Source organism: Anoplopoma fimbria, chromosome 3, assembly GCF_027596085.1.
Source record: "Anoplopoma fimbria isolate UVic2021 breed Golden Eagle Sablefish chromosome 3, Afim_UVic_2022, whole genome shotgun sequence".
In the NCBI taxonomy this organism is placed as follows: Eukaryota; Metazoa; Chordata; class Actinopteri; order Perciformes; family Anoplopomatidae; genus Anoplopoma; species Anoplopoma fimbria.
In genome coordinates, this window is record NC_072451.1 from 22,492,548 (window position 1) to 22,518,435 (window position 25,888).

Sequence of the window (25,888 nt, forward strand, 5' to 3'; positions counted from 1 at the left end):
TTTTGAAGAAAAGAGCATAAAGATTTTATAATTCAATCAACGGACACAGAAATGGTTTTGATTCTCTTATTAACTAACACACTCTCTTGATCTCTCTTTCACACGACCACACACACACACACACACACACACACACACACACACACACACACACACACACACACACACACACACACACACACACACACACACACACACACACACACACACACACACACACACGGTGTCAGAGGCAATACAATTTTAAAAAAGGGACACAGAAATTTCTGCTTCTCTCTTCCACAGGAAGAATTTCAACCAAAACCACTCTAAGACAGAAATGCAGCAGTGGAATGTTTATTGTCTTAGGAATACAACAGTACCAGTTATGTTCATAAAATTGCGAAAAGGCATAATTGTCTCACGTTTCTTTAAATCCATGACTTAACACTGTTATACAACTTTTAGATTTTAGCAGCAGCTAATGATATTGGAAGACTGTATGTTTTTATTTTCAGTGAAGCAGAAAGACTCATCCAGTGCTTTTAGGCCTTAAATGGACCTGACGAGCAAAACAGAAGCTGAATACTGGATCTGTATGATGTTTCTGATATGTGGACAAAAAATGAACCTCACATGGTTCAGATATTTCAAATATTGTATTGGGTCACAAAATGTTTAAAACTAGAGACCATGTTGTGCTGGGATCACAGCAGCAACAACGCCAAATCAGGCCAGGGGCGTAAAGTGGGGGGCCCTTCCACACTTCTTACCCACCTACCCATCTTTGAACTCGACCTTCATTTTGATCTCAACTACACACCTGTAAAGTTTCATTACTGCTTGTTGAACGGTTGTGACGGCATCATGTTGACAAAATCTGTCCACAGACAGAAATATATTCAACTGGAAAAGTTCTCCAAACCGCCTCTGTGCAGTAGGGCTACGGTCGAAAAGTCAAAGAGTTAACTCCTAAAGTCTATTCCTAACCATTATTCCTTGACCTCGATGGAAAACGTCATGGGGTCAAGGACAGATCTGAAGGAGATTTCGTAAGGATTTAGGAAAAGACAATCATAACGCTTAAAGAATGCGACTCTCCTTTTACTAAACTACATAATGCTGATGCAAAGGACGGATGACACTGAGGCAAATTTGTAATTTGTGATTCTGGGCTATACAAAATAAACTGAATTGAATAACGCTTAAAGAATGCGACTCTCCTTTTACTAAACTACATAATGCTGATGCAACGGCGGATGACACTGACGTGGGTCTGCAATGGTGAAGCAACAACGAAGACAGACGACAGAAAGCGCTTCACATAGCATGCAGGCTATATGAAGGGCTCGTTCTGTGACAGGCTGCTTCACTCAATCAACACTGTTTCCAGTAGAAACTGACAATTCACTTGTGCAATATCAATGAAACTGTTACATATCAATATGTCCATTGTGCAATAATGTAGATTCAACCGTAGAGCTATATTTTGATTTTTAACAGTTTAATAATTTATTATAGGCCTAGCTTGTTTTTTAAATTTACAAATTAGATTATTGACAGTTTGCTATATTTACTGTTTATTTTATTTTCAGTTCTTGTATTATTTTGTTACTTATTTGTTAAAGTATATAAATACATATAAAAAGAAAACAAATAGTTGTCACTGTCCATTCATATTCATCAACAATAATCCCATTAGTGTAGGACTGTATCAAAAATAATTGTTAAACCTGTGCAAGCTAGGCATATCGTTTGTTTTCAAATGGTGCGTCACTTTAAATGTTGCCGCCACAAAGAATTGTAGGGTGGCATTATCTTCTATCCGTTGGTAAAGGATGGTCCAGTGTATCCTATACTAAAGGAGCTGAGAAAGGAAGCATTGAAGCAACTTTCCTTAGCATTTAGAGAGTTTGAACAGCTCTTATCATGGCGGCCAATTTTATACTTCCGAGTCATTTCACACAATTAGAAACCTTCCTAAGCAAAAAGGACTTCTCAACCGCAGCCCCGGTGTCTCCAGGAAATCATTTTGCCATGATGACACACACACAAGGCGAAAAAAATACCTTGTGTTGCCATTACGGCTGGTAACAATTAAGAGACTTGTAGGACACTTATACATCATCCTCAATGTTAAGTGTTGTTGTTGCATTTTGTATGTCACTGGTACATTTGAGTTAGTTTTCTGGCTGAGAATTGAGATCACTCTCTTATCAGTCTTCTTAACAAGAGAGCGAAAAAGCAGTCCATATTTGAGTGTTGGACTATTCCTTTAACAAAAGCCTCTGGCTCCAGTTTCAGCAGTTGGATGGGTGCATAGTGTTTGTCTATTCTCACGAGGTTAATCAAAACAAAAGAGAACTTTATGTATGAGCAGCTCACAGTGTCGGTCATTCGTTGCAATAGGAGGCCTCACCTTTATGAGGCTCCTGGATAGGTCGCTGGCATCCAGCCGGTTCCACGTCTCACACATCATCTGAGCATTTGTCACATCTCTGAACTCAACTCAAGCTAAAGTTTTAGGTTTAGTCTGTGCAGTAGTTTGCTTGTTAGTCTCGTTGTTGTCAGAGGGGGGCAGTGATGTGGGATTGTAGATCGCTGGCGTAGGTGACAGTGGAGGGTCTGGGAGGCCAGTCTGCGTCGTCCTGCAGCTCCAGGGCCAGGTTCATGTAGCGCACCCTCGGGGGCTTGTTTCTCCGACAGAACAACCAGGAGAGGAACGACGAGGCCCAGCGATCATTGGCCTCCTGGGAACAAATATGGTATGAGAAACTAGGCAGCGAGTCAGCAATATGCATGTCTTTACATTATCTCTCCTGAATGCATGAGTGAGTCTCCTCAAGCAGTTTTGTAACCAAAGCACCAAATGTGTTTAGATTTTATTTACATTGCAAGATGATTCACAGAACTTTCTTTTACGTGCAGGTAATATTGGGATTGGTTAACAATTTTAAGTGTAACACTGCTTATTGCATTATTATCAAGAGCTTTGCTATATTAATCATTTTCTTGCAATAACTAGTTTATGCACTACTGAGGAAACAAGGTGTTAAACATTCCTGAGAAGACCACTTATTGATTCATGAGGTCCGCCGAAATTTATTCTTGCCACAAATACCAAATGAAATGTAGTAGACCAAAAGATGAGCGATCGAATAACATTTAATATTCAGTTTTATTAGATTTAGTTTTTGATTATTTAAACACCATGTAACAGCATATAACAGGTCATCAGAGGAAAAAATTAAGCAAGAGAATTAGAGAGTTAAAAGTTAATGTTGAGAAATCTTTCAATAAAGTGAAACCAGACAAAACAATAGTGAGGTCAAAAGCTTCCCAACCTGAGGTGTGTCAGCAGAGAGGGGCTCTGTGGGGCGATTTACGCCCTGATTGCATCTGAAAACTAGCCTCCGCCAGATGATGTCAAGGATCAAAATCTATGGGAGATTTCAGTGGGAACTTGAGAAGATGCTGGTCATAAAGATTGGGTTACAGCCACAGAGAAACGCACAGAGAAATAACTCAAAGGAAACTTTAAAAAACAAAAAAAACATGATTCATTGATTTCAGTCATTAGGCAGGGAAAAAAATCAATGCATGCAAGTCACAGTATTGTAATTAAAAGAGGAGATCAGTCACAGAGAGCTTGCGTGGTGTGTATCTCTAAAGCATACCTCCAGCATGAAAGACACAGCCGCATTCACTACGATAATGATGACCAGTGTAACGCGCCAGTCATGGGGAACACACACGATCTGAGTGGAGGCAGAGCAGCAGGAAGAGAGCACTGAATGCAAAACCACACACACCATCAACGTCATGCAACTCCACAGCAGCCACTGTTACACCATCACACTTTCAAAACTTTTTCTACTTTTCTTCTGTTCAAATCTACATCCGGGACATAAATTGTATCTTTTAGAGCAGGCAGTGCAACAAAAACAAAACAAAAAATTTAGAAAAAGTTTACCTCCAGGAAGCTGTCGATGGCAGGAACAGGATAGAGCATGATGAAGAGGACAAAAGTATACAGACCAATGCAGGACAGCATGAACGGCCCTGATCAAAAAAATTCAGTGATGCAAGCTTAAATGGTTATTTTCAACTTGCAAGTACATCACACATAAGTGATTCAATCCAGTAGGGATTGTAAAACATTTGTTTGTCATACCCATATTGGAGTGACCAATAAATGGGTTTTAAAACAGGAATGGATACATTTATCAAATTAATTATAATTTGGAAAATTTAATTTAAAAGGTAAGGTCTATATGAATTACATTCACTTTTCAATCAGCTTTCTATTGAAAGCACAATATCCTTATAATCTTTATAAATTCTAATCACACCTCTTCTATTCTAATTGTGATGCTTTTTCAGCATTGGATAAAATACTAAACCTTCTTTGCTGATTATATTCTCTTTCCATACACATCACTCTGACAATCAATCATCGCTATGACAGAACAAAATAAGTCTTACAGTTCTTGTAGCTCGGCTGTCTGAAGGGCTTTCCTTTAGAGAAAATGATGGCTACTGCTAAATACTGGAAGCAGGAGACGTAGAAGAGGGTGGTGTTCTCGTAGTTCTTGATGTTTTTGTGGTCGTGGGGGCTCGTTACATTTCGGCTGAGAGAGAGACTGGAGCGGGAAACATTACAGGCGCTAAAGGAGGAGAGAAGCAGATAGTTAATGCAGAGCTCTGGAAAGTTCTGCATTCATAAATGAGGAAGAAATAAGAAAAAGATGTCAGACTTTTTCTGCTTTCTGTACTCATGTTTTTCTTGTTTGTCCACTGACTAGCTTACCTCACATACAATCTGTTGCTGTATATAACCATAATTTCTACTATATAATAAAAAACAAGGCAGTAGACAAGTCAGAATAGTAAAAACCAAATTGGATATACAACCAATGTATTATTTTTTTGCTTGCCTTTACCAAATTATTTTCATTAGCCAAGTTAACCAACCAGACAGACGATTAACAACTAAGTCAACAAAGACTGACAATCAGACTGAATTGTCAGTTGGTTTCACCTCATTATTTTGAATATATTTTTGTATTTTTTGGGGACGTTTTTGTTGCAGCCAAAATAGATTGGAACCAGTTTGAAATGTGCAGTGAGGATAATATGTAACCATTTATTTAAAAGCTGGACAGAAGGCCGAGACAAAAGACTGAATATAGTAGCATTTACATATATTTACCAACAAGGGATTTAGTGATTCATCAGCTACTTTTTCACGCATGTTACTCACTCTGACTGAGGGGTCCATGTCTCATACCAGCTCTGCTGTCGTACTAAGAGGAAAGCCAGGACCTGGAAGACCATGCAGGTGAGGATCTGGGTCAGAACTGAGCAGAGCAGCCGGCCGGAGATCAGACTGGACGGCGGGCGGTGCCACACCAGCTCCTTCCATGCCGGGTTCAGACTCACTGAAAACAGAAGTTACTGAGTGATAATACTGTTAAGTTAAAATATTTGATTGCTTTTTGTTTAACTCCTTCAAACATTGATTAAAAGCATTTTTTTTCATGCTGCTCACTTGTGAAGGCAATGATGAGAATGATGGCGATGTCAATGAAGAGGAACTGGAAGTCTCCCAAGTTACTGAGAATCTACAATATCAGGAGATAAACAGTCACAAGAATGGATCTACAACGATTCAAACTTACTGACTTTAAAGCTGTAATGTAAATCTCATTTACATCAAAGTCAATGTATTTTCCTGACAGCCTTCCCTTTCCATTATCCTGCCCATAATGAACCTTCTGTATATCATGTGGAAACCGTACAAGTGTTTGTAACTCAATGGCACTAACCATGCACGCTAAAAAATGCAGGACCTTCAATAACTTGTAAAAAAACATGTTGCTTTTGCCTCTTCAAGTTCAAAACACCAAGAACATGAATAAACACCATGAGTTATGCAGCTGGAAACATAAAACATATCATTCTCAATGATGGAAAAAATATTGTAACAAAAAAGTTATTTTGTTCTTAAAAATGTTACACATTTTGTTCATGGTAAATCAATACAATGTGTTTACCGAGTAGAGCAAGGTGACACTGAGGTACTGGATGATGCTGTAGAGAGCCATGAACTTGAACACGCAGAATGATGTTATGAGGGCAGCTCGGCCCTCCCTTATGAAGGCAAGACATTTAGAGATAAACAGAATTAATAGAAAAGGTTTAAAAGGCCAGTTCTCACAGTTGGCATCAAAATGTTTAAGTAAAACTGAGAATGTTCATTTTATTCCATCAGAATAACAAAGAATTTCGCCACTATCAAACCAATGAATTGTGAGTGTATGAGTGTAACTGTGAACCCTGTTTATTTATCATTACATCACTGGTGGTGACTGACAGAACTGATGTAACGATGTTTTAAAACATGTGTCAAACATTTTGTTCATTTTCAAGTGTATTCCTGAAATGTCATATTCTGGATGATTTTCCATCAGGATTGAGTTGCTACCTGATAAGGTTGGGGACACAGGAGATGTTTGGGGTGGTGGAGGTGAAGGGTGAAGCAACAGAGGCCTCCAGCTCAGACAGAGAGATCCCACTGTGAGCTCTCTTCAAAGCCTGAGACAGAGAGTTATCTTAATTGGTATCAATTTTCATTAAAATATTACCAATAAGAAGAGGTGGAAGTTTCTATGTGACACACCTTTAGTTGTGTATTTACATTTTTTAGACTTTTACTACATTTCAGGTGGAAATATTTTACATTTTAGAAACAACTTACTTGTATCATACTAGTAACTTTGAAATACAAGGCTTAAATAAGAAACATTACATTATATTAGGTATGGATATATGTAGGTATGGATTTTTTGGTAAATGAGCCCTTCCACCACTCACACTCACTTGTTTTTTACAAAGTCTCAAGTGTTACGTAAATTTTTCTGCAGATACTGACAGCCAAAAAGACACTGGCATGTAAGCATGTTTACAAAGCTGTCATGAGTCTTATAAGAGAAGGGATAAAGTATATTGATATGTTGTGATTTGTGCATATGAAATAAAAATAATCCATACTTACTCCACAGTCATTTGCACCATCGCCACACATCCCAACAGTGTAGCTGGAAGCAGAACAGTGGGGGAAAGTTATACATTTGACTTGGAGATGAATCTTTATAATCACATGACCATCAACAGATTAAAAGCTCATCAACAGATTACAAATGAAGCCACAAACAAATGAGAGACTCACTCAATGCTCTGCATGACTTCCACCAGCTGCGTCTTCTGGTCTGGAGCCATACGAGCAAACACAGTGGCTCTCAGCACGAGCTTGCAGCGCCGCCGTGTGGAGAGACATAGAATTACAGCACAGTCCAAACCACATCAGAATCAGACTGATTAAATATATATATTGCCAAGTATGCTTAGGCATAGAAGGAATTGGACTTCGGTTTTCCGTCATGATACAAGTGTTGTAAGACATAAACGAAAACTGCCCCTGATGTTAACCTAATACAAAATATCTGAACGTGTGTATGTGTCTGAAGATGAACCTGTACCTTTTGGACGAGTTGAGGGAAGTGCTCAGTGATGACAGCAAAGGCTCTGCCAGTCACAGCAAAGTGATAGCTTTGTTCCTGCTGAGTAACTCTATTGTCATACACCCCATCCTCCAGTTTTATCTCCACCGTCTGAGGGAGAAACGGTGAGTTATTATCAATAGAACACCAGAAAACTACCAAACTGTATTTTCTTGCATGACTTGTGGAAGTCATCCTTTCTGTGCTCTTATCTGACTGATATACATGCAGTTGCTGGGCTATTGATAAGAGTGTAAATGCATGTAACAGGCTCTGTAATAATGAAGGACACAAAGCATTTGTGTCTGCAGTGTGTATTCCTTTAATTCAGCTTGTTCAGACATTTGACAACATTTGAACTTGAGGCCCAGTTCAAATAATAAGCATATGAATTATTGCGCTTTGTTAGCCTATAGTGACCTTTGACTACCAAAATCGAATTAGTTCATCTTTGAGTGCAAGTTGACATTTGTGCCAAATAAGAGCTATTTCCCTTCAAGAGAACTGCTCTATTCACAAGAATAGAGCAGGCGTACAGATAACGCAGCAACGGCTGTCGACGGGTCAGGGGGAATAAAAACAAAAGCCTATCATGATCAGCTCAAATTTCTTTTGGAGCAGTTTTGACTACCATATTCTAACAAAGATAGGTAGTACAAATATTCTCTACAATGAATAGGCTACCTACAGTATTGTTTTTTGTGTTTTGATATATACTTATTTATTCATCACTCAGTGGCTCTGAGGCTTTTTCTTCTCACCTGATTGTCCTTATTTGTCTGAGCTGGGTTTTCAGTGTAATGCCATGTGATACTAGCAGGGTGGAAATCCTTAGGAGGCGCAGCATCTGCAATAATGACCTTCTCATGTGCACGGATCATACCACAATCTAGAGCCACAGATATTGCTGTCAACATGTTGTCACCTAACAGAGGATAAAAGAGAGAAAAAAAGGGGGAAATAAGAGAACGTACTGATGTTGAAATTCAAAATGATGTCCTTTACATATCAGCTTCTGATGCAATGATGACATAACATTATAACAAGTGTGAATAAAGTCTCTAAACTGATTTACCTGTGACCATCAAAGTGCGGATGTTAGCTTGCCGTAATTCACGTAAAACCCCAGCAGTCTCCTCTTTTATTTTGTTCTGCATGATGATCAAACCAAGGAACTCCATGTTGGTTTCTATCAGGTCCCTAAAAGCAACAAATATCATTAACAATAATTATTCACTAATAATGACAAAATTCATGTTTCAAGTCAATAAATCCTGCCTTTCTGCTTACCTTTCTTGTCTTTCTATTTAAGTTTAATATTTCCTACATTTAGCAGAATGATTTAAAACATCCACAATCAGAAATGAATGTGTTGCTTTCATTGAAATGGTCACAAGGGCTTCTTATCTAGCAATCAGCTCATTAATATTATACAGTTACGCCCTTTAACATAAACTGTGCCATATGTAGCTGCATTGCATTATTATATGGTTAAGGTTGGTGGGTTTTTATTGATTCTTCAACGAAGGATTCCTCCCCGCAGGTTGTTGTGCTTGCAAAATTGTGAGTCCAGCAAACAGCTTGCAGTTTAATTCTGACATTTCCTCATATTTTAAATATTTGGACATTATGTCACTTGATCTATGTTTGTCCAGTTATTAGTGGGGATAAGTGTTTTCGGGTCTCTGCCAGTAGCTACATGCACAGTGTTATCTGTGGAGGGATGTGTACCTGCTGAGGCTCTGGACTTTGTGCCAGGAGAGTTTGGACTCCAGCTGTCGATGTGCCAGGGCAATAACCCTGAAACCCTGCCTGGTGTAGGTCTCCAGAGTCTCTGTGAAGCTCTGTGGGACTGAAGAGAGGGACAGAGCCACGTCAGTCTGGTTTTAGTTAGACGAGTGCCGTATGTGGAAGAGATATAAGGGTCGAATCCAGACACTGAAATACTTTTTATTATTTATTGTCAGTTACTTTGTGTATCTTCATACCGATGCCAAATAAAGGAAGGAAATATCCACCCAAACATTTAACATACAGGGGGAGTGTCAAACCTGTGTGCTGTTTGCAGAGGCTGGCCACAACCTCCGGAGCTCCTTTCAAGTAAGCGTTCATGTGTTTTTCTCCGAGCCTTCTGACCACCACACTCATCCTCTGTAGGGTCGAGGAGAACGGGAACTGACGCACAATACCGATCTCACAGGACTGAGGAGGAAAAGACACGTTGTATACATGCTCTGTGCAAAAACAACTTCAAATCAGTTTTTTATTTCACCTTCAGCATAAAGCAAATGGCCGAGGGTTAGATAAGAAGACCGTCCTCTCAAGTCTGTACATTAAATATAGAAAAAAAGTGATTCTTTGCTTAGCTTAGCATAAAGGCTTCAAACAAGGAGAATAAGCTAGCTTGGCTCTGCAGAACCATCAAAACATCTGTCCACTAACACCTGGAGTCATGTCATCACTGTGAGGTTGCCAGGCAACAACAGCAAATCAATGCTCCTAACCGAGAAAGGTGTGCATGTAATCCCCCCATAAAACCACAATTTACAGTTTTTACACTTACAGATTGACTGAACATGACATAAGGTGTTAATTAGTGAGTCCCTGTTTCCAGTCTAGAAGTTAAGCTAAGCTAACTAGCCGCTGGCAGTAGCTTCATATTTAATATAAAAACATTAGTATCAATCTTTTCATCTTACTTTCGGCAAGAAAGTAAAAAAGGGTATTTTCCAAAATGTCAACCTATTTGCTGTAAGAGTTATGAAGTTTTAATGAAAAAAGGACAACTTACTGATATTTCAGACAGTTCCTGGGGAAAAAAAGACAGATTTAATAGTATTGTAATTTAAGTTCAGACGACTATAACTATCTTTTCAGCCATAGAAAAATACACTGATCACAAAATAATGACATGGATGGTTATTGTACCATGTTGTGAGTCAGTGGATTGTTCTGGTTGGCTTCAGGGAGGGAGTGCTTTGGAGGTCGCACCACTGTGGGCATTATGGGATTGTGGAGTGCAGTCTCTTCCTCTGTTGGCTCCTCTAGTATCTAACAGAAATAAACAAAGATGAGATCATATGATATCTTAATAACATGTTGAGCTCGTAGACTCCTTTACACTTGGTCTAACCTCAGTCCCTGTTTCCTTTTGAAAGAGGCATTTTCTGCTGTTCATGCTGAAGTATCCATGGTACCAGACTGTAATCACTTTAGCTAAGAAAAGCTTTCTCTGCCAACGCGATGAGCATGGTGCTGCATAATTCATGGACACACCGGTGTCCAAGCTAGTTGTGGTGCCAGTGACGAAGCAAGTTGGGTGTAAACATTGAAAAGATTTGCTCACCCAGCCTGTAGCGCTGAACATCTTGAGGTCTAAAGGGTCTCCGGAGAGCTCGCCCTCGATCTTGGTCAGTGAGTGGCAGCTAGCCATGCAGGCCACAAATTCAGTGTTAACCAGACTTTCTTTAGCTGCATCAGCCTCTGGGGGAGAAAAGCTGTAATATGAAGGGAGGAGAGAAGGATAATACTGTATTAAAAAAAAAGTTTTGTATTTGTATTAGGCCTCAACTGTGGAACACTTCATAGATAAAACAGGCATACAGAAGTATAAATTTTCCTTTGAATTTAGCAAGTTAAATATCTGACAAATCATCACATTCACACAAAAAATGATATAGAAAACCAATACGGCCATTAAACAGTTATGCTAATTGATTAGCAAAATACCCCACGATGAACTGAGTAAAACAGGGATGTTACGACGGTTTAAATCTGTTGATACGTTTATATTGTCTCACAGTGCCCAACCAGCTTGAGTGCTTTTTCATACAAATGATGTGTCAGAATACTAAAGTCAAAATTCATCCAGCTGGATTTATTATTATGAATGAATGCCTCTGGATTTGTGATTATCCTCTGTTTTGTGGTTACTCTTAGAAAAACTATAATAATACAGATGTTTTTGCAAAAAGACAACGAATACAAGAGACTCTCTTTTACCCGCCATCTTCAGCTGTCTGAACACCCCACAGGTCCAAACCATCTTCTGTCAGAGTACCAGTCTGAAGGAAAACATACAGACATTTAATGCACAAACACAAACTGTATTAACGCCTCAGAGTAGGAAATCAATGCTATTAAGCCTCAATTCTCAGAGGTAAAGACATTTATTTTGCCTTATGTTTAAATCATAAAGTCAAATAATTAAATACATTTTCTTAATCTCTTTTCTTAATGTATAATATATACAAAAATGTAACATAAGAATTAAAACAACTGGGAGCTTCTTAAAATAAACTGTCTGACTGTAACACTTGGCTTCTGGTTTAGGACGGACTGCTGCGGTTCTATCTAAAAAGTACAAAATATTTAGTTAAAAGACACTTTCAGGCAGCATGTAATTACAGCTGTGGAAGTGTTTTGGTCCATCTGCATTATCACAAACCCACCTTTGATTTAAGGCAGCAACTAATTATTATTTTCAGTATATGAATTAATCTGTTTGCTGAAAAAGACCAAGCTGACAATTTGCTTGTTTAATGTTACCAACAGTGCAAAACCAAAAGACAAATATTCACATTTCACTTAAAAAGTAACAAACGATTAATTGTTTGCCAGAATGAATGTTGCAGAATGAATCATCACACAGCTCTACTTTGATTGTTATTTTTGCACCAACAGTATCAAATGTATCTCCATGCTCACTCAATGTGATATAATGAAAGGAATGTTTCAAGCTATAGGAAGTTTATTTATAGATATTTCAAGGTCACAGTATAGATTAAGATGCTGTCCAAGTAAATCAATACCATCCCATCACATCATTTAAGAAGCATTATGCTTGGTGTAGTGGCCAAATGGAATCAATGTGCAACTACAGCACTGCCTCAAGACATCATGACTCATCTTAATTTGTGATTTTAACGGTCGTAAAACCATGAAGTCATTCTCCCTGTACTTGTACTTGAACTGGAAGTGGGTTTGGATGCCTCATTACTAATTTTCATGCATTCTAAATCAGGACTTTATTCAGTCTATGTAAGGTTGGAAGGTTAAGTCTACCTTGTCAAAGCAAACCAGGTTCAGCTGACCACACATGTTGATCCTCTGTGGACTGATGCAAAAGATGCCCACGCGCTTCAGACGACGCTGCGCATAGACGATACCGGCTGTCATGGCTGCCGGTAAAGCGGGGGGCACGGTGATGGTGATGATGTCCAGAGATTCAATGATGATGGTTTTAGCTGGAACCTTGATGAGAACGATGAGGAGCCATCAATGACTGACAAAGAAGAATTTCTATAGGATGATAGAATCCTAAACTCTCTTTGAGATACAGCGTCCTAAATGAAACATTTGCATGTGAGCTTCTCCTCTCATGTCCTAGAAGAACAGGTTACCTTGTTCATGATACTGAGGATGATGGTGTAGATGAAGCCGATGGCTGCCACCCCCACCAGACACAACAAGAAAAGGTAAGCGTCGCGGTACAGCTTGAAGTCTGTGGGTTTAGGGTGCAGGATGGAGCGCACAAGTTGGCCTTTCTCTGTACTGAAGCCTGTGGCAACACAAATAAAGACATTTGATTATTTTAATCTTCTAGTAATCACTTGCAGAGGCTGAATATGCTCAACCCTGAGGGCGATCAGTCTGTACGCTACAGAAGAAGCTCAATTATCAAGGCTATTTCCATAATTAAGGTTGCGAGCCAATCAGTTTTTTCCTCCGTCTCACCTGTTCTGACTACAACAGCCTCCACCAGCTCTCCAGCGTAGAAGCGCGTCTGGATGACGTGGGTACCACAGAACAGGGTGTGTCTCTTATGCTCCTCCATATTGAAGCTCCTGGCCGCCTCCTCACCTGAACTGGCCAGACTTGTCTTGGTAACTGGCACGCTCTCTCCTGAAGATGGACGGAGGATTAAAATTTAATAAAACCCCTTAAAACAGACACAAAAGCTGTAAATTTGTGCGCAATTCAAATAATTAATGAACCAAAGTTTTCATAGTTTGGGTTAAATTGAAAGAACTAATGTGCTATTTATTCTGTGTGTGGGTGGCTTACATTTGGCAGGCACAGAGAGATAGACCACTAGAGATTTTATAACAAAGTTACCATTTTTGGATTATTATTTGGGACAGTAATTCTCGAGTAGGTCTCAAGGCCACATTCTGAAGGTCTTTTTCAGTCTCATCACGGAATCTACCTCCTCTTTACTTTGTTTTGTCTCTATAACTCTACATTTTATTTGTAGACCACAAATGTGGGGATGTCGCTAAATTACCTTTGCATTGGTTGATATTTTTTTTAGCATCATAACTGTGATTGCTCATTGACAACAAAGGTATATTCCCACACATTACATAATTCACCCTCTGCAATGCCTTTTGATTATTTCAACAAGATATTTCTCACATACATACATACATACATACATACATACATACATACATACATACATACATACATACATACATACATACATACATACATACATACACACAGTATATATGGCAATAAAGAGGTGAAAGTGCCTCTAGTTTGAATATTCCAAATTGTGACTTAGGTCTGGGTTTAAGGTGGTCTTGACTAAAACACCGTTAGTAGCATTAGTGAAAGTACTAAAACACATTAGCTGGCTGTACCAGTAGTACCAATAGTACAAGCTGAGCAACATAATATTTCAAGATTAGTGCTAAATCAATTTTGTCAAGACATTAAAAATGAAGGCCATTTCTGTCTTGTGTGTCTAAATGATAAAACTTAACAAAAATAAGACAGTTAAGATGAACCTTGGAAACAGCAGTTTGACAAAAATAAAAATCTTAACTCAAAGTCCATTTGCTAGCTTTTCCCAAGACGTTGAACTGAGTCTGCTGATGAAGACCTTGAGATGCAGTGAAACGCTCCAGGAAAAGCTAACAAGTAAACTTTGTATTAAGATTTTTGTGTGTGTGTGCGTGTGTGTGATAGTATGAGTATAAGGATATACGACCTGTCAACATGCTCTCGTTTACAATGCAGGTCCCATGTATGAGCACAGCGTCGCAGGGCATGATCATCCCATTTGCTGGCATAATGATGACATCACCGGGCACAAGATCTGTCGACATGGCCTGTTCAATATCTAGGAACAACGTTAAGACCGTGAGCAGTGGAAATGAGACACACTCTCGCTGCAGCAAATCATAGGGATGCTAATAGATCTCAATAATGTTATTAATGTATTACAGACTAATAATAGGACTTTAATACAATACTACATAAAATAATAGCCAGAAAGTGTAACATGCCTTTACTTCCTCTGCGCACTGAAACACGGACCACACTGTGTGTTGCCACCATGTCATGCAGCATGACATATTGCTGGAATAAGAGACACACAGTATCATGGAAGACTACTGGAGAACCACAGGATGCTGAATACAGACTTCTCTGGAAAAGATTATTATGTGGATTTCCTACAAAAACAGTTTTGCTGTATGACTCACCTTTTTAATAGTGTACAGTGAGGTAGCTATTGAAATCACAGACATAAAAACTATCGCTGTAGCATAATAGTAGTAGTCCTCGGCACTCCACAGAATGACACTGAAGAGCTGGAAGATGTAGAAGGGATTCAAGACCTGAAGGAGGAAGAGAAAGAAACACGTAAAAGATTAGCATTGATGGTGTTAGTATACTAAAAGAGTTGCCAGATGTGATATTAAAGAGCTCTGAACTCACTTCCTTTATGAGAAGCTTGAATAGAGACGGCACTCTTACAGCAATCTCATTCTCCCCGAAAAACAACCTCCTAATAGAAAAAAAGGAATTTGAAGCAGTTTGTAACTTTAACATGGTCACATGCCTTCGGGGAAGTTTATATTCGAATGCTTGTTCTATAGTTAATAAGAAAAATGAAATATTTAAATAAATATATGAGATGAGAGAACAATCTGTAAGAAAAGATCAAATCTGTGTGTACCTGTAGTCCTGCAGTGTTTTAGAAAGTCCAGGGCTGTGGTCAGAGTGGATGCTTGCACAGCTCACCTTCACATCCTCCAAGCCTCTAGAAAAGTCACACACATTCATTTCTACTGGGCAGAGCAACAGACAACACACAAATTATGCAATCTGTACCAACTATTCAATACCAGACATTTGGTTTATTTAGCAAGGATTTTCAAACTATTTTGAAATACAAGCACTTTTCTCTTTTCATCTGGACTCTTACTTGTACAATTCAAAGTTCTGTATCACATCACTCCAGTAGTATTTAGTGCTGTGGTGGGTGAAGTAGTGGATCTAAGAGGGAGAAAGGGATGGTCATATATTAACTGTGTAATAGCTTTACAAACATACTTCAAAACCAGCCAATTAGTGATCAGGACACAAAAACTTAAATGTACGTCTTTATAATCAATCAGTTACTCAGATCACTGAATATAAATATGGAATTAGCATCAGATGAGCAAAAAATGATGAAAAGCAAAAAACATTTTCCACTGAGGCACCTGAAAAGGTTGTCTAAATTTCCCATGATGCTCCTCACACACGGCGCTGATGCCGTGGTCTGCGTCTCCGTTCGGCAGTTGGTCCGTGGACTGCAGATCCAGGCTGTCAAAGGGTTTCTTTCCCAGAGCTGACATCACATGTATTTTGGCTCGAAACCACTGCTTGAACTCATCCTGTTTAGCAATATAAAGAATAAAAAAAAATTCACGCTGAATTTATAATGTGTGGTGTAATTCAGTGTGTGTCAAAGAATGTAACACGTGTCAGAATGATTTATGAGCAGCAGCACGAGAGCGTACGCACAATTCTTTGAAGGAAGAAGTGGATTCACCCACATATAAAGCAAATAAGTAAATACATGTTCTTGTTTGCAGGGGAACACAGCCATAGCCTTATTTACAAAAAAGTTCTGCCATTTTTCTACCGTGGTTCTGAGCAGCAGTGTGTGTGCGTCCCTCAGCGAAGTGTGTGTGCAGGTGCCCTTAACGCCCCACTCGGGCAGCCAGTAGAGCAGCAGCAGCAGGAGACCCCCGGAGAACACAGCACCCACACCCACCAGGATCCTCTTCCACAGACAGGGCTGGTAGCCCCACACCTCCTGCACGGCCAAACACTCATGTTATCAGAGTGGGACGATTACACAGCTCTGTGGCTTGTGAAGTGGGACAATTAAATACAATCTTAAAATAATTATGGTTCGTTTCTGTGTTTTTCTTAATGACAACAAAAAACCCATGACAAGTCCAAAAACCAACAGTGGCCATGTTTCCATTTAATTGTCAAGAGAATTTTAAGGAAACTTTTTCAATGTTGCAAAATAAGAAATGCGAATTAGGCACATTTCCATCAACTGGTTTGGAGCTATAAGCTGGGCTACAGTAGTTGGCGCTATAGACTATGCATGACTGTAATCTGCCAGGGAACAGTTGGAGAAGTAGAGGTTGCAAACCTAGCGCATCAAGACTTTTCCGATAAAGAAAAAAAAAGTTCAAGCAAGCGTAAACTTTTTTTTGATATTGACAATTCAATAGAGCTTTTCTGATGCAGTACTTCAAAATGTGCACAAAAATATGTGAATGGAAAAACAGCTAATGTTATTGGCCATTTTTCTCAACAGACCTTTTTAATAGCAGACATTTTGACTTGTTAGAGTAGGAAAAGCAAGCAAATGTTAATAATAATACAAAATATTATCAACGATCTGTTCTACTCTAGAGTCCCAGTAAGCACTGACAGTCTGACAGTGAGCCAGCATGCACATTGACAGGAAGCATCTAGTGGAATTCAGCCATCATTCATTTCATTATTTGCATCTGTGCTTTTCCTACTGTGACATGGCATAATATCTTATATGAAAAAGGCCAATATTGTTTTAAGGTCACTCACATAAGGTTTTTTGGTTGTTGTTTATTTTAAAAAAGCTTGACTATTTCCTTTAACAGCTGGGCAATGTAGTTATCAGCAGACGTTAGTCATACATGAGCAAATACTCATTTATTTGTTGGGGACTATTGGTGATTTGGTGAATAGTAACAGTAACAGGACGTCACATGTGGGTTTGAACTAATAAGATCAAGTGTCATTGTTCATTGTAATGAAGGAACATGTTATCAAGGAAACACACTGATACTCTCATGTCTGTATGCTAATTATATGGCTTAAGCCACGACTTGTTAGCTTGCTTAGCATAAATACTGGAACCAGCCAGCTAGGCCTTGCATTAACTGAAGCTATAATACCCACTACAAAAAAAAGGGAGTTTAAGAGCACCTGATTGGTGGATTTTGTCAACCTGGGAGAGTGAAGCTCGCTGTTTTCCCCTCTATTTTGACTTGTGAAGTTACCAAGATCTCCAAATTACTTGATTTCAGTGGCCGTCAATTCAAATCAATTTAATCCTACTTCATTTCAATCTTTACTGATACATTTACAAATGACTTATATCCTTTAAAAAGGCAAAATGCTACAAATCTCTAATTGTTATCATTTGATTGACACCCTCTATTTCCCAAACTAACTTAAAATCACACACCAAATTTTCTTTTAAAATATAAAAACGTTGTTATTTGATGATTCAATAGAAAAGACAATGTTGACAGGGAAAGCAATGTAAAAATGAGAAGTGATATTTACCATCTCATCTTCCAGACCCTGGTTTATAATGTTCACCTCTCTCGTCTTCATGGTGTCAGAAGTGCAACAACTGCAAAGGAAAAAAAGAGCGATCACTTTATTTACTTTATTTCCAACAGTTTTACTCGCTGAAGCTTTCTTATCATAGAAGTCTTTGACTCTGTCTGGTCAGCAAACATGTTGCAAGATCAATCTCAGCCAAGGGCATAAATAGATTCAGTTTTATGACTTCTGAAACAAACAAAAAAGCCCAAACAAGGAAATGAAGTCAGTGATTCATTCACTACATATAGTATATATGTAGTGAATGAATCACTAGTATATAATGGAAACATCATTTCCATTATATACTTGGTAAATAATAAGTTAACTAAAGGAGAGACACATATCTCTTTCAAGTAACATCCTTACTAAACATAAACAGACACTGTGTTCAAAGCCTAAAAGCTACCTTTATTGTGTTTTTTTAATTGTTTATCGAGCATTAGCTGGATAGAGATTGAAGTACAGCCTTGTTTTGGCTAGTCCATTAACATGTCCCATCTGTAGGATTTTAAACTGAGCCTCACAGCACACTAACCTGTCAACTTGTTGTTGCATATTTTTAATTACCAAGTGCAGGAAAGGCTGTAATTCTCTGAAACCTTTGTACCATGCACACACTTTTGTGTTCAATAATAGTGACTCACAGCCTATTGGACCTGACCTGTCAATAAACACATTCATTTATGAGGTTGTTGTGAAGCAAACATTTCTTGTAATATTAATCCTTTGGATTAAGATTTTTGCCTCTTAATCCCCAGAAAACATCTTATTTTAATATGTTTTAAAAGCAAACAAATTGATCCAGATTAGGTACAAACGTAAGACACACACTACATCGGCTATAAAAAAAATCAAAAACTGTAAGGAGCTGAACTTTTTCTATATCTTAAATCATGAGCACCTTCTCCAATATCAAGGCTGGTTATGGCAGCATCATGCAGTGATGATTCTTTTTCTGTTGTAGGTCATGGAAGACCGGAGGTAAAACAGTAAAATAAACAAGCAAATATAATCAGAAATCCTGTTTGAAACCCAGATGCTGTCTGCAGGCCAACAAGGACTTTGGATAAGATTTATTTTCTAGCCGGACAAAGACCCCAAACATAGAGCCAAAGCTACACGGGGCTGGCCTCAAAACAACCATGTTGCAGTTTTAGAGCAGCAAAAGCAGAGTCCAGATTTCAGATCCCTATTGCAACTTGCCATAACTGTAAGTTTACATAAGAAATTCCAGATGTGCAAACATATCTGCATGGACTCAACTTTAGCACACCTACAGTCTTCAGAGAGCAAGAAGTTCTGCCATCAATGGTTTATGTTTACAGTACTTAAATTAGATTTGTAGAGATTTCACACCTATATGACACTTTGCAGTGTCAAATCTTTTAAGCAAGCACAATAAAAGTTGTAACACATTAAGTCAAATAAGGTGGATATTTTTTTATAGAAACTTGTGCAGTTTCTCTGGTAGCAACACGTTGTATATGAAACCTCAAGTCAGACGTTTCCTATCAGAGTGGAAAACAAACATTTCCACACTGTATCAGCAGCAGATAATGAATGAGGAGCCATTTTCAGTCGCAGTCTCAACCACTTGTTACACAGTCAAATAACTGTTCCGCAAACTGCTGTTGAGCTTTGACACTTTATCTTAATCTTCTCATGAGACAGAGGCCAATACAAACATCGTGTAAATAAGCACCATTGCATTAACTTACCTAGGACTCTTCTCTATAAACGCATGTGACGTTGCATCAGAAGGTTGTCCTCTGCAGTCGTGCAACACTGTGGATCTACCGTTTGTGAAGACACGCGTCTACACAACACGGATCCACGCTGCGCCGAGATCGGACAGTCCCAAACCGGTCCATTCAGAAGGAAGTCGGGGAAAACAGGATGTGAGGTCACTGCAGGACACCGTGTTTGGGTGGATTTCTGCGACTTGCAACAAATCGGAGAAAACAAGAGACGTGTGCAAGGAGCAGTGGAGAGTGCTGAGCACATCTCCGGGTCTCGTTTTCACGCAATAAATGCAGCATTTAGAAATGTGGTTGGAGAATATGGCATGTTTAGATGTTGATTCAGGTCAGTGGCAGTGAAGAAAGAGTTGGTGACTGTAAGATATCAGTAAGTCCCTTGGGGAAACCTTCTGGGTCTTCTTCACAGATGTTAAAACAAAACTCAAGAGACAACGGAGGTTTGGTTTCAAAATGTATTTGTCTTCACATTAGGATTTTATCTTTATCAACTTTTTACATGACAAAACTAAATAATGTGATAACAATTCAGGGATCTTTCATGTTTTCAAAATAGTTATGACATTAAAAAGGTTTTAAGGTACAAAATATTACAGCTTAAATAACAAGATGTCGCATGTCCTTCCATCAGGTAGGACTAACAAAACCGTGCACATTTTCACCACGTTTCACATTTAATTGAACTCAAAGAGTCATGCATGAAGTTCATGCATGCTTTCAGGTTGTTGAACATTTAAAAGAGACAAATATCTATACGATAACTTTTGCCAAGCAAGTCAGGCTTTATTTTCCACTTCTTTAACAGCATCCTGGGGTGTTCCAGCTCCAGGTTTCTTACCTGGAATGAATACAAATATTAAGTTTTACTTTTAATCAAAAACCAGCAAACCAAACCAGTCAAGAACCAATATAAAGACAGTAAACTCAAGGCTTCGAGTAATCGACCCGTGTCATTTATGGAACCTACACAAATGTAAAATAAAGAAATACCAAGACACAACCTCTGTAAGGATGCCAAAAAAAAAAAAAAAAAAAAAAAGGTGGGGGTGCATTTATTAAGGCTGAATTTACATATAGTTTAGGCCACATATGGGCAGCGCAACAGACTGTAAACACTTTAAATACTCCACAATGTTAGCTATTTGTTAACGGTGTCTGTATTCCATGTTAATTAATTCTGGGCAGAAGGAAAAATGTTTTATCAGAACAGTTTCCTGCTGATCTTGAGATCAGAGCAGAGTTGAGGATGAGAGCGTAGAGATTAAACTAAAACAGCCAAGTTAAATGCCCCAAAAACAAAAAGGAGCTGATAGATGCTAAAACCCTCCGTCTAAATGAAAGGTTGATAACTGTGTATTCACCAATAAAAGCAAACATGTTCACATTACTAGTAGACCTTTAATTTATTGTTAATATAAAAATAAAAAAGGAAACTGGCACTGAAATTGGTGAAAATACAACACTTCGACTTTGATTCACCTGTTAAAATCAAGTTACCTTTTCTCTTTTTGCGTTTCCTTTTTTTGCCCGCCCCCTGACCTGCAGGCTGTCCACCAGGTGTCAGAGGAGCTTCTACACTGTTGGCTTTTGCATAAGCCACAGTCACTTTGCTGCCATCTATCTCACAGTCCTCCATGGCCACTTTGACAGCTTTGCATTTGTCTTCACTCTCAAAGTCCACAAAGCCAAACCTGAGAAACATGTAACATAAAACAAGTCGGTGTAAGGCATTAAACAAATATTACAATCATGACCAAAAAAAAAAAAAAAAAAAGATGACTTTAGGCTACCCACCTTTTTGAAACTCCTGTCTCTTTATCTACAGTGACTCTGGCACTTAAAGCCCCTTCAAAGGCGCTTTTAAGAGTCTCTGCAGTCGTCTTCTCGGCGAGGCCCATCACTACCAGTGTTTTTGGTTGGACTAAAGAGAAACGCACGTTTTTAAAACTCATGAATTAAAAAAAAGACGCTAAAAACACTTGAAAGGTATGTTTTGCCATTGAATATTGGACCTACATGAACATTATGATGTGAACAACCCAACATACCATTTTCCAACTCAGATTTTTCTTGCATTTTGCAGAATTGTGCTCTGATAGCCTTTTTGGAGATTTTCATGTTTTGGGATGACTGCAAAGCCTTTTCAGCATCTTCCACAGCTGCAAACGTGACAAACGCAAACCTGCAGAGGATTACAGATGTTTCTTTAGAATATTTAAATACTCATCATTGGATAAAAAGAAAGACCAGTGTTTATGTTCTTACCCCTTTGATTTGCCTTCAGATTTAGGTACACTGATACCAACAGCTGTCTGAAAGACTTTCTCAAGGTTTTTTTCATTAATATTGTATGGCAAATGGCTCACAAATAAGGTGTTATTTGGAGGAACTCCAGCTGTGAGACAGAAGAGAGATATTTTGTAAGCACAGGTTAATTGCTAAATCCAGATTTAAATAATTGATGTAGAGATTTTTTAAGAGAACAATTTAATAGCTACAGTATCAGGTCCTCTATGGACAGTACATTTCTAAATGTTCAGTGATTTACCTTTTGTGTCTTCTTTGTCGTCCTTAGCTTTGATGACTTTAGACACATTTGTTTTTCCGACACAGTCCACAATCAAAAGCCGGCCCTGAATCTCGACTCCTTGTTTTTGTTGCCATACTTTCTGAGCAGTAGCTTTATTTTTAAACTCGACAAAGGCAACGCTGTTGAAAAATAAGGACATTTCATTCAGTATGGATTACAAATATCCAATAAATGCATTGTTTTTATTTAAGATTATCATAACTATTGCATTACTAAATATAATACTTTTAAATTAATTTAATCTTTTTGCACACCATTGTATAGTGAGGAAGTGGACCATATCAAAGTTTTTTTTATTCTCTCACCCTTTCGTTGGGCCTTCAGTCCCGTCAGGAAACCTAACGTTGACGGCATTTTGGAAGATTTTCAGGATGTCTTTTTTCGTTGCGTCGTACGGGACGTTCTTCAGAAACAAACATCTGTCGTCTTTGGCCGCTAAACACAGCACAATACTCAAGTTAGACATTTAATCACCATCACCTTCCTTGGACAATAATATAATGTTTTACATTAATTTATATTCATTGTTTTACATTCCCAGATCATTACGTCATATATCCATTATTTTGGCATTTAATGAAAAAAAGAAAGTGAAATGTAAATTAGATGTGTGACAAAACAATTATATTTAGTGGAGTTACCTTTTTTGTCCTTTGCTGGAGTCTGCACCTTCTCCTGACTTTTGACCTTTGCTTTGGCGATCTTCATTGGCTTATCATGCATCATTTCTCCGTTTAACGTCAAACCTTTGGTCAGGTCCATCTCTGAGGCCAAATCTACAAATGCATGTTTTCTACAAAAGCAAAACATTACGTAAGAATGTATTACGTATTTAAAGTAGCTGCAATATATGAAGATGAGACAAACAATATCTATTTCACCTACTAGAGGGTTTCCAGCCCAAATGGAACAGACAGTAAAAAAAGTTAAACAGCATACTCACTTGGACCGGTCTAATCTGATGTCTTGAACCAGGAGACTTTGTGTCGTGAAGTAATTTGCTAATGAATCTTTCACTTCATCAAATGTTTTGGAGTTGTTCAGGTTGCCAACATAAAGACAGTATCCTACAACGAAATAAGACAGAAATGTGTGAGGACAAGAGTATAAGGCATCTTACAGGATCAAGTATTTAGCAGTGTGTCTTATTCTGAGTTCATACCATCGTTGAGGAGCTTAGTTTTCTTTGACGGGGAGGCCTCAACAGAAGAGCTTGCCTTGCGTTTCCCTTTTACTGCAACAAAATAAAACAAATGTGAAAACAATATCACAACTAACTAAAGTGAGTTCAAATGGCAAACAGTGTTCCCAATTTCAAGTCTCTCCACACTTTTTTGGTACTCCACATCAGTTATTAAGACTCTGTTGTACAATATATATATATTTTTTTACAACTTCAAGATATCATACGAATTCTTCCTGAATTTAGTTTCATAAAAATAAAATAAATAGTGCCTCACATATTACAATAAAAAATGTGAGACACCTCACCCTTTATCTTGATTATCTGGTTTTCATAATTGTTTGAAGCCAAAATTGTAATTGAAAATAAAATTAGATTTATCACCCAGCCCTAAAATGAAAGATACATTTCCTGAGTATATGTTGGTAAAACATTGATAGAAACAACACATACTGCAGATTTAATACATGTTCAGAGTTTCAGATTTTAAATACGTTTTATTTTTTGTGAGTAAAGTGAAAAGAAGAGAACAAAGACTGTAAGAACTTTTACTTGAAGCTGCTGTTTTACCATTGACCACTAACTCTTTGAACCATCCTTACCTGGTGTCTCTTTCATCTGTTCACCTCCATTGGTTTCCTTTTTAACACCCTCGCTCTCTCCCTCCTCATTCTTCTCCCATGTTACAGCTACTGTGGCTGTACTTCCAGCGACAATGTCCATCTGAGATTCTGAAGAGGAAGCTACATTACTGACAACACTCTGAGTCTCACTCGGACACATTTGTGTGGTGTTGTTTTTGCATTACCTCCAGATTCCGGCATCTCCTCCTTCATCTCTGCACTCTCTATGGTAGTGTTCTCTTTGGAGTCGACTGCATCAGCTGAAGAGATGATCTGAGTTTCTTTTTCTGGCAAAAACAGTCATGATTTGATTTAAAGACAGGGAAACCCAATTTTGCAGCCTCAATTGAAGCCTAAAGAGGGCGAGCGTTTCTTTTTGACCTGAAGAGTGAGTAAGATCTTTAAGATTAAAATCATAAAGACCAACATTACGCCTGCAAAAGTAATTATTAATATTTTTCAGTGGAGGACTAATATTCCTTTTTGGTGAAAAAAAAGGAATTATGCAATACTAACTTATGATTGTTGTAAACATCCTTACCACTGTCCATCATCTGATCACTTGCATTGGTTCCCTTTTCCTGATCATCAACTTCTCCTTCCTTGTTCTTCTTGTCCAAGGATACAGACGCAGTGACTGCACGTCCTTTTACTTCAATGACAGTGTCCATCTGATGGTCTAAAGACGCAGCTTTGTTACTGGCACAGCTCAGAATTTTAATCAGACATCTGGTGTAATGCATTTGCCTTATACAGTACCTTGTTCATCTTGCTCCTCTTTAGGAGCATCCTCCTTTGTTCCAACTATGAGCTCACCTGAAGAGCTGCTCTGTCTTTTACTACTTCTTGTAGCCTGAAAAAGACACAAACACAATAATCAAACAGTGAGCCTGTGTGTTCTCGTGCTAAAGCCTGCAACCAAAAACTTCCAATACTGATTCATTTGTCAATTAGTTTTTAAGATTACATTAACACTATGCCTTAAAGTAATGTAATGTGACAATAACCATTTTCGAGAGCCCAAAGGGATGTCTTCCAAAAAGTCTAAACCTTTACATATTCAATTCCTCACACTCGTCTGGCTTAAACCAGTAAACATATTTTATTATCCATCGGTAACTATTTGAAAACTTGTAAAGGCTTATGTAAACTAACGTCACAATTGGTCGACCAAACGGTACAGCCTAACTTTAGAGTTAAATGTAATATCGTGACTGTGGCTATGTACCCACTTAAAAACGTGTTAGCTTAATAGTTTTGTTAGCTTAATAGTGCGATAACACGATGTTTAGCGTGGAGAAAATTAGCTCAATACACGTTGGAGCCCGGTTAGTATAAAGTGAAGTAGTGTAATGCTTACGTTTGTCTTCGCCATAGTTTGTTTTACCACACCGAAATACGCAAGCGTGGTAGCCGCTAAATACACGTGTGTTGAGCTGAAAACATCTGCGTGAGACGAGTTTTATCTCAGTGCGCATGCGTGGGTCTCTACTACGGGTGCCGACAGGAATATCAGT

At 38.4% G+C, this 25,888-nt stretch overlaps 2 protein-coding genes across 3 annotated transcripts; both read right to left on the reverse strand.

The window, feature by feature from the left end:
- Positions 1-1,756: 1,756 nt before the first annotated feature.
- LOC129115720 (polyamine-transporting ATPase 13A3-like) lies at positions 1,757-20,098 on the reverse strand. 2 transcript variants are annotated; one of them, XM_054627016.1, is made up of 33 exons: positions 19,937-20,098; positions 18,174-18,243; positions 16,465-16,638; positions 16,040-16,213; positions 15,760-15,830; positions 15,511-15,594; positions 15,270-15,339; positions 15,035-15,169; positions 14,837-14,909; positions 14,539-14,670; positions 13,278-13,445; positions 12,944-13,101; positions 12,606-12,794; positions 11,544-11,605; positions 10,888-11,038; positions 10,470-10,592; positions 10,333-10,350; positions 9,593-9,743; positions 9,273-9,393; positions 8,617-8,741; positions 8,303-8,466; positions 7,521-7,652; positions 7,211-7,290; positions 7,037-7,079; positions 6,467-6,576; positions 6,036-6,132; positions 5,531-5,603; positions 5,243-5,420; positions 4,465-4,646; positions 3,953-4,041; positions 3,657-3,737; positions 3,324-3,419; positions 1,757-2,729 (listed from the first exon to the last, which is right to left on the reverse strand). In XM_054627016.1, the coding sequence occupies exons 2-33, from the start codon at positions 18,222-18,224 to the stop codon at positions 2,547-2,549; spliced, it is 3,738 nt and encodes a 1,245-aa protein (XP_054482991.1). In that variant the 5' UTR covers positions 18,225-18,243; positions 19,937-20,098; the 3' UTR covers positions 1,757-2,546. The 2 variants fall into 2 exon arrangements, with proteins under 2 accessions (XP_054482991.1, XP_054482995.1); XM_054627020.1 differs by lacking the exon at positions 3,324-3,419.
- Positions 20,099-20,423: 325 nt separating this feature from the next.
- LOC129088984 (nucleolin-like) lies at positions 20,424-25,843 on the reverse strand. Its single transcript, XM_054596283.1, has 15 exons — positions 25,732-25,843; positions 25,131-25,224; positions 24,913-25,050; positions 24,557-24,658; positions 24,351-24,479; positions 23,728-23,799; positions 23,509-23,632; positions 23,207-23,358; positions 22,871-23,000; positions 22,524-22,684; positions 22,241-22,370; positions 22,024-22,157; positions 21,770-21,896; positions 21,473-21,666; positions 20,424-20,813 (listed from the first exon to the last, which is right to left on the reverse strand). The coding sequence occupies exons 1-15, from the start codon at positions 25,744-25,746 to the stop codon at positions 20,752-20,754; spliced, it is 1,764 nt and encodes a 587-aa protein (XP_054452258.1). The 5' UTR covers positions 25,747-25,843; the 3' UTR covers positions 20,424-20,751.
- Between the last annotated feature and the right edge of the window lie 45 nt (positions 25,844-25,888).

What these genes read in the sequence shown, in the direction of transcription:
- LOC129115720 (XM_054627016.1), bottom strand. Translation starts at nt 18,224, where the DNA reads ATGAAGACGAGAGAGGTGAACATTATAAACCAGGGTCTGGAAGATGAG. An exon ending in AGGGTCTGGAAGATGAGATG is followed by an intron (nt 16,639 to 18,173) that starts GTAAATATCACT and finishes TTGGCCGTGCAG; the next exon opens with GAGGTGTGGGGCTACCAGCC. An exon ending in TCCCTCAACTCGTCCAAAAG is followed by an intron (nt 7,291 to 7,520) that starts GTACAGGTTCAT and finishes CGGCGCTGCAAG; the next exon opens with CTCGTGCTGAGAGCCACTGT.
- LOC129088984 (XM_054596283.1), bottom strand. An exon ending in AGAGGAGCAAGATGAACAAG is followed by an intron (nt 25,051 to 25,130) that starts GTACTGTATAAG and finishes CTGCGTCTTTAG; the next exon opens with ACCATCAGATGGACACTGTC. An exon ending in ACTGAAGGCCCAACGAAAGG is followed by an intron (nt 22,685 to 22,870) that starts GTGAGAGAATAA and finishes ATTTTTCAACAG; the next exon opens with CGTTGCCTTTGTCGAGTTTA.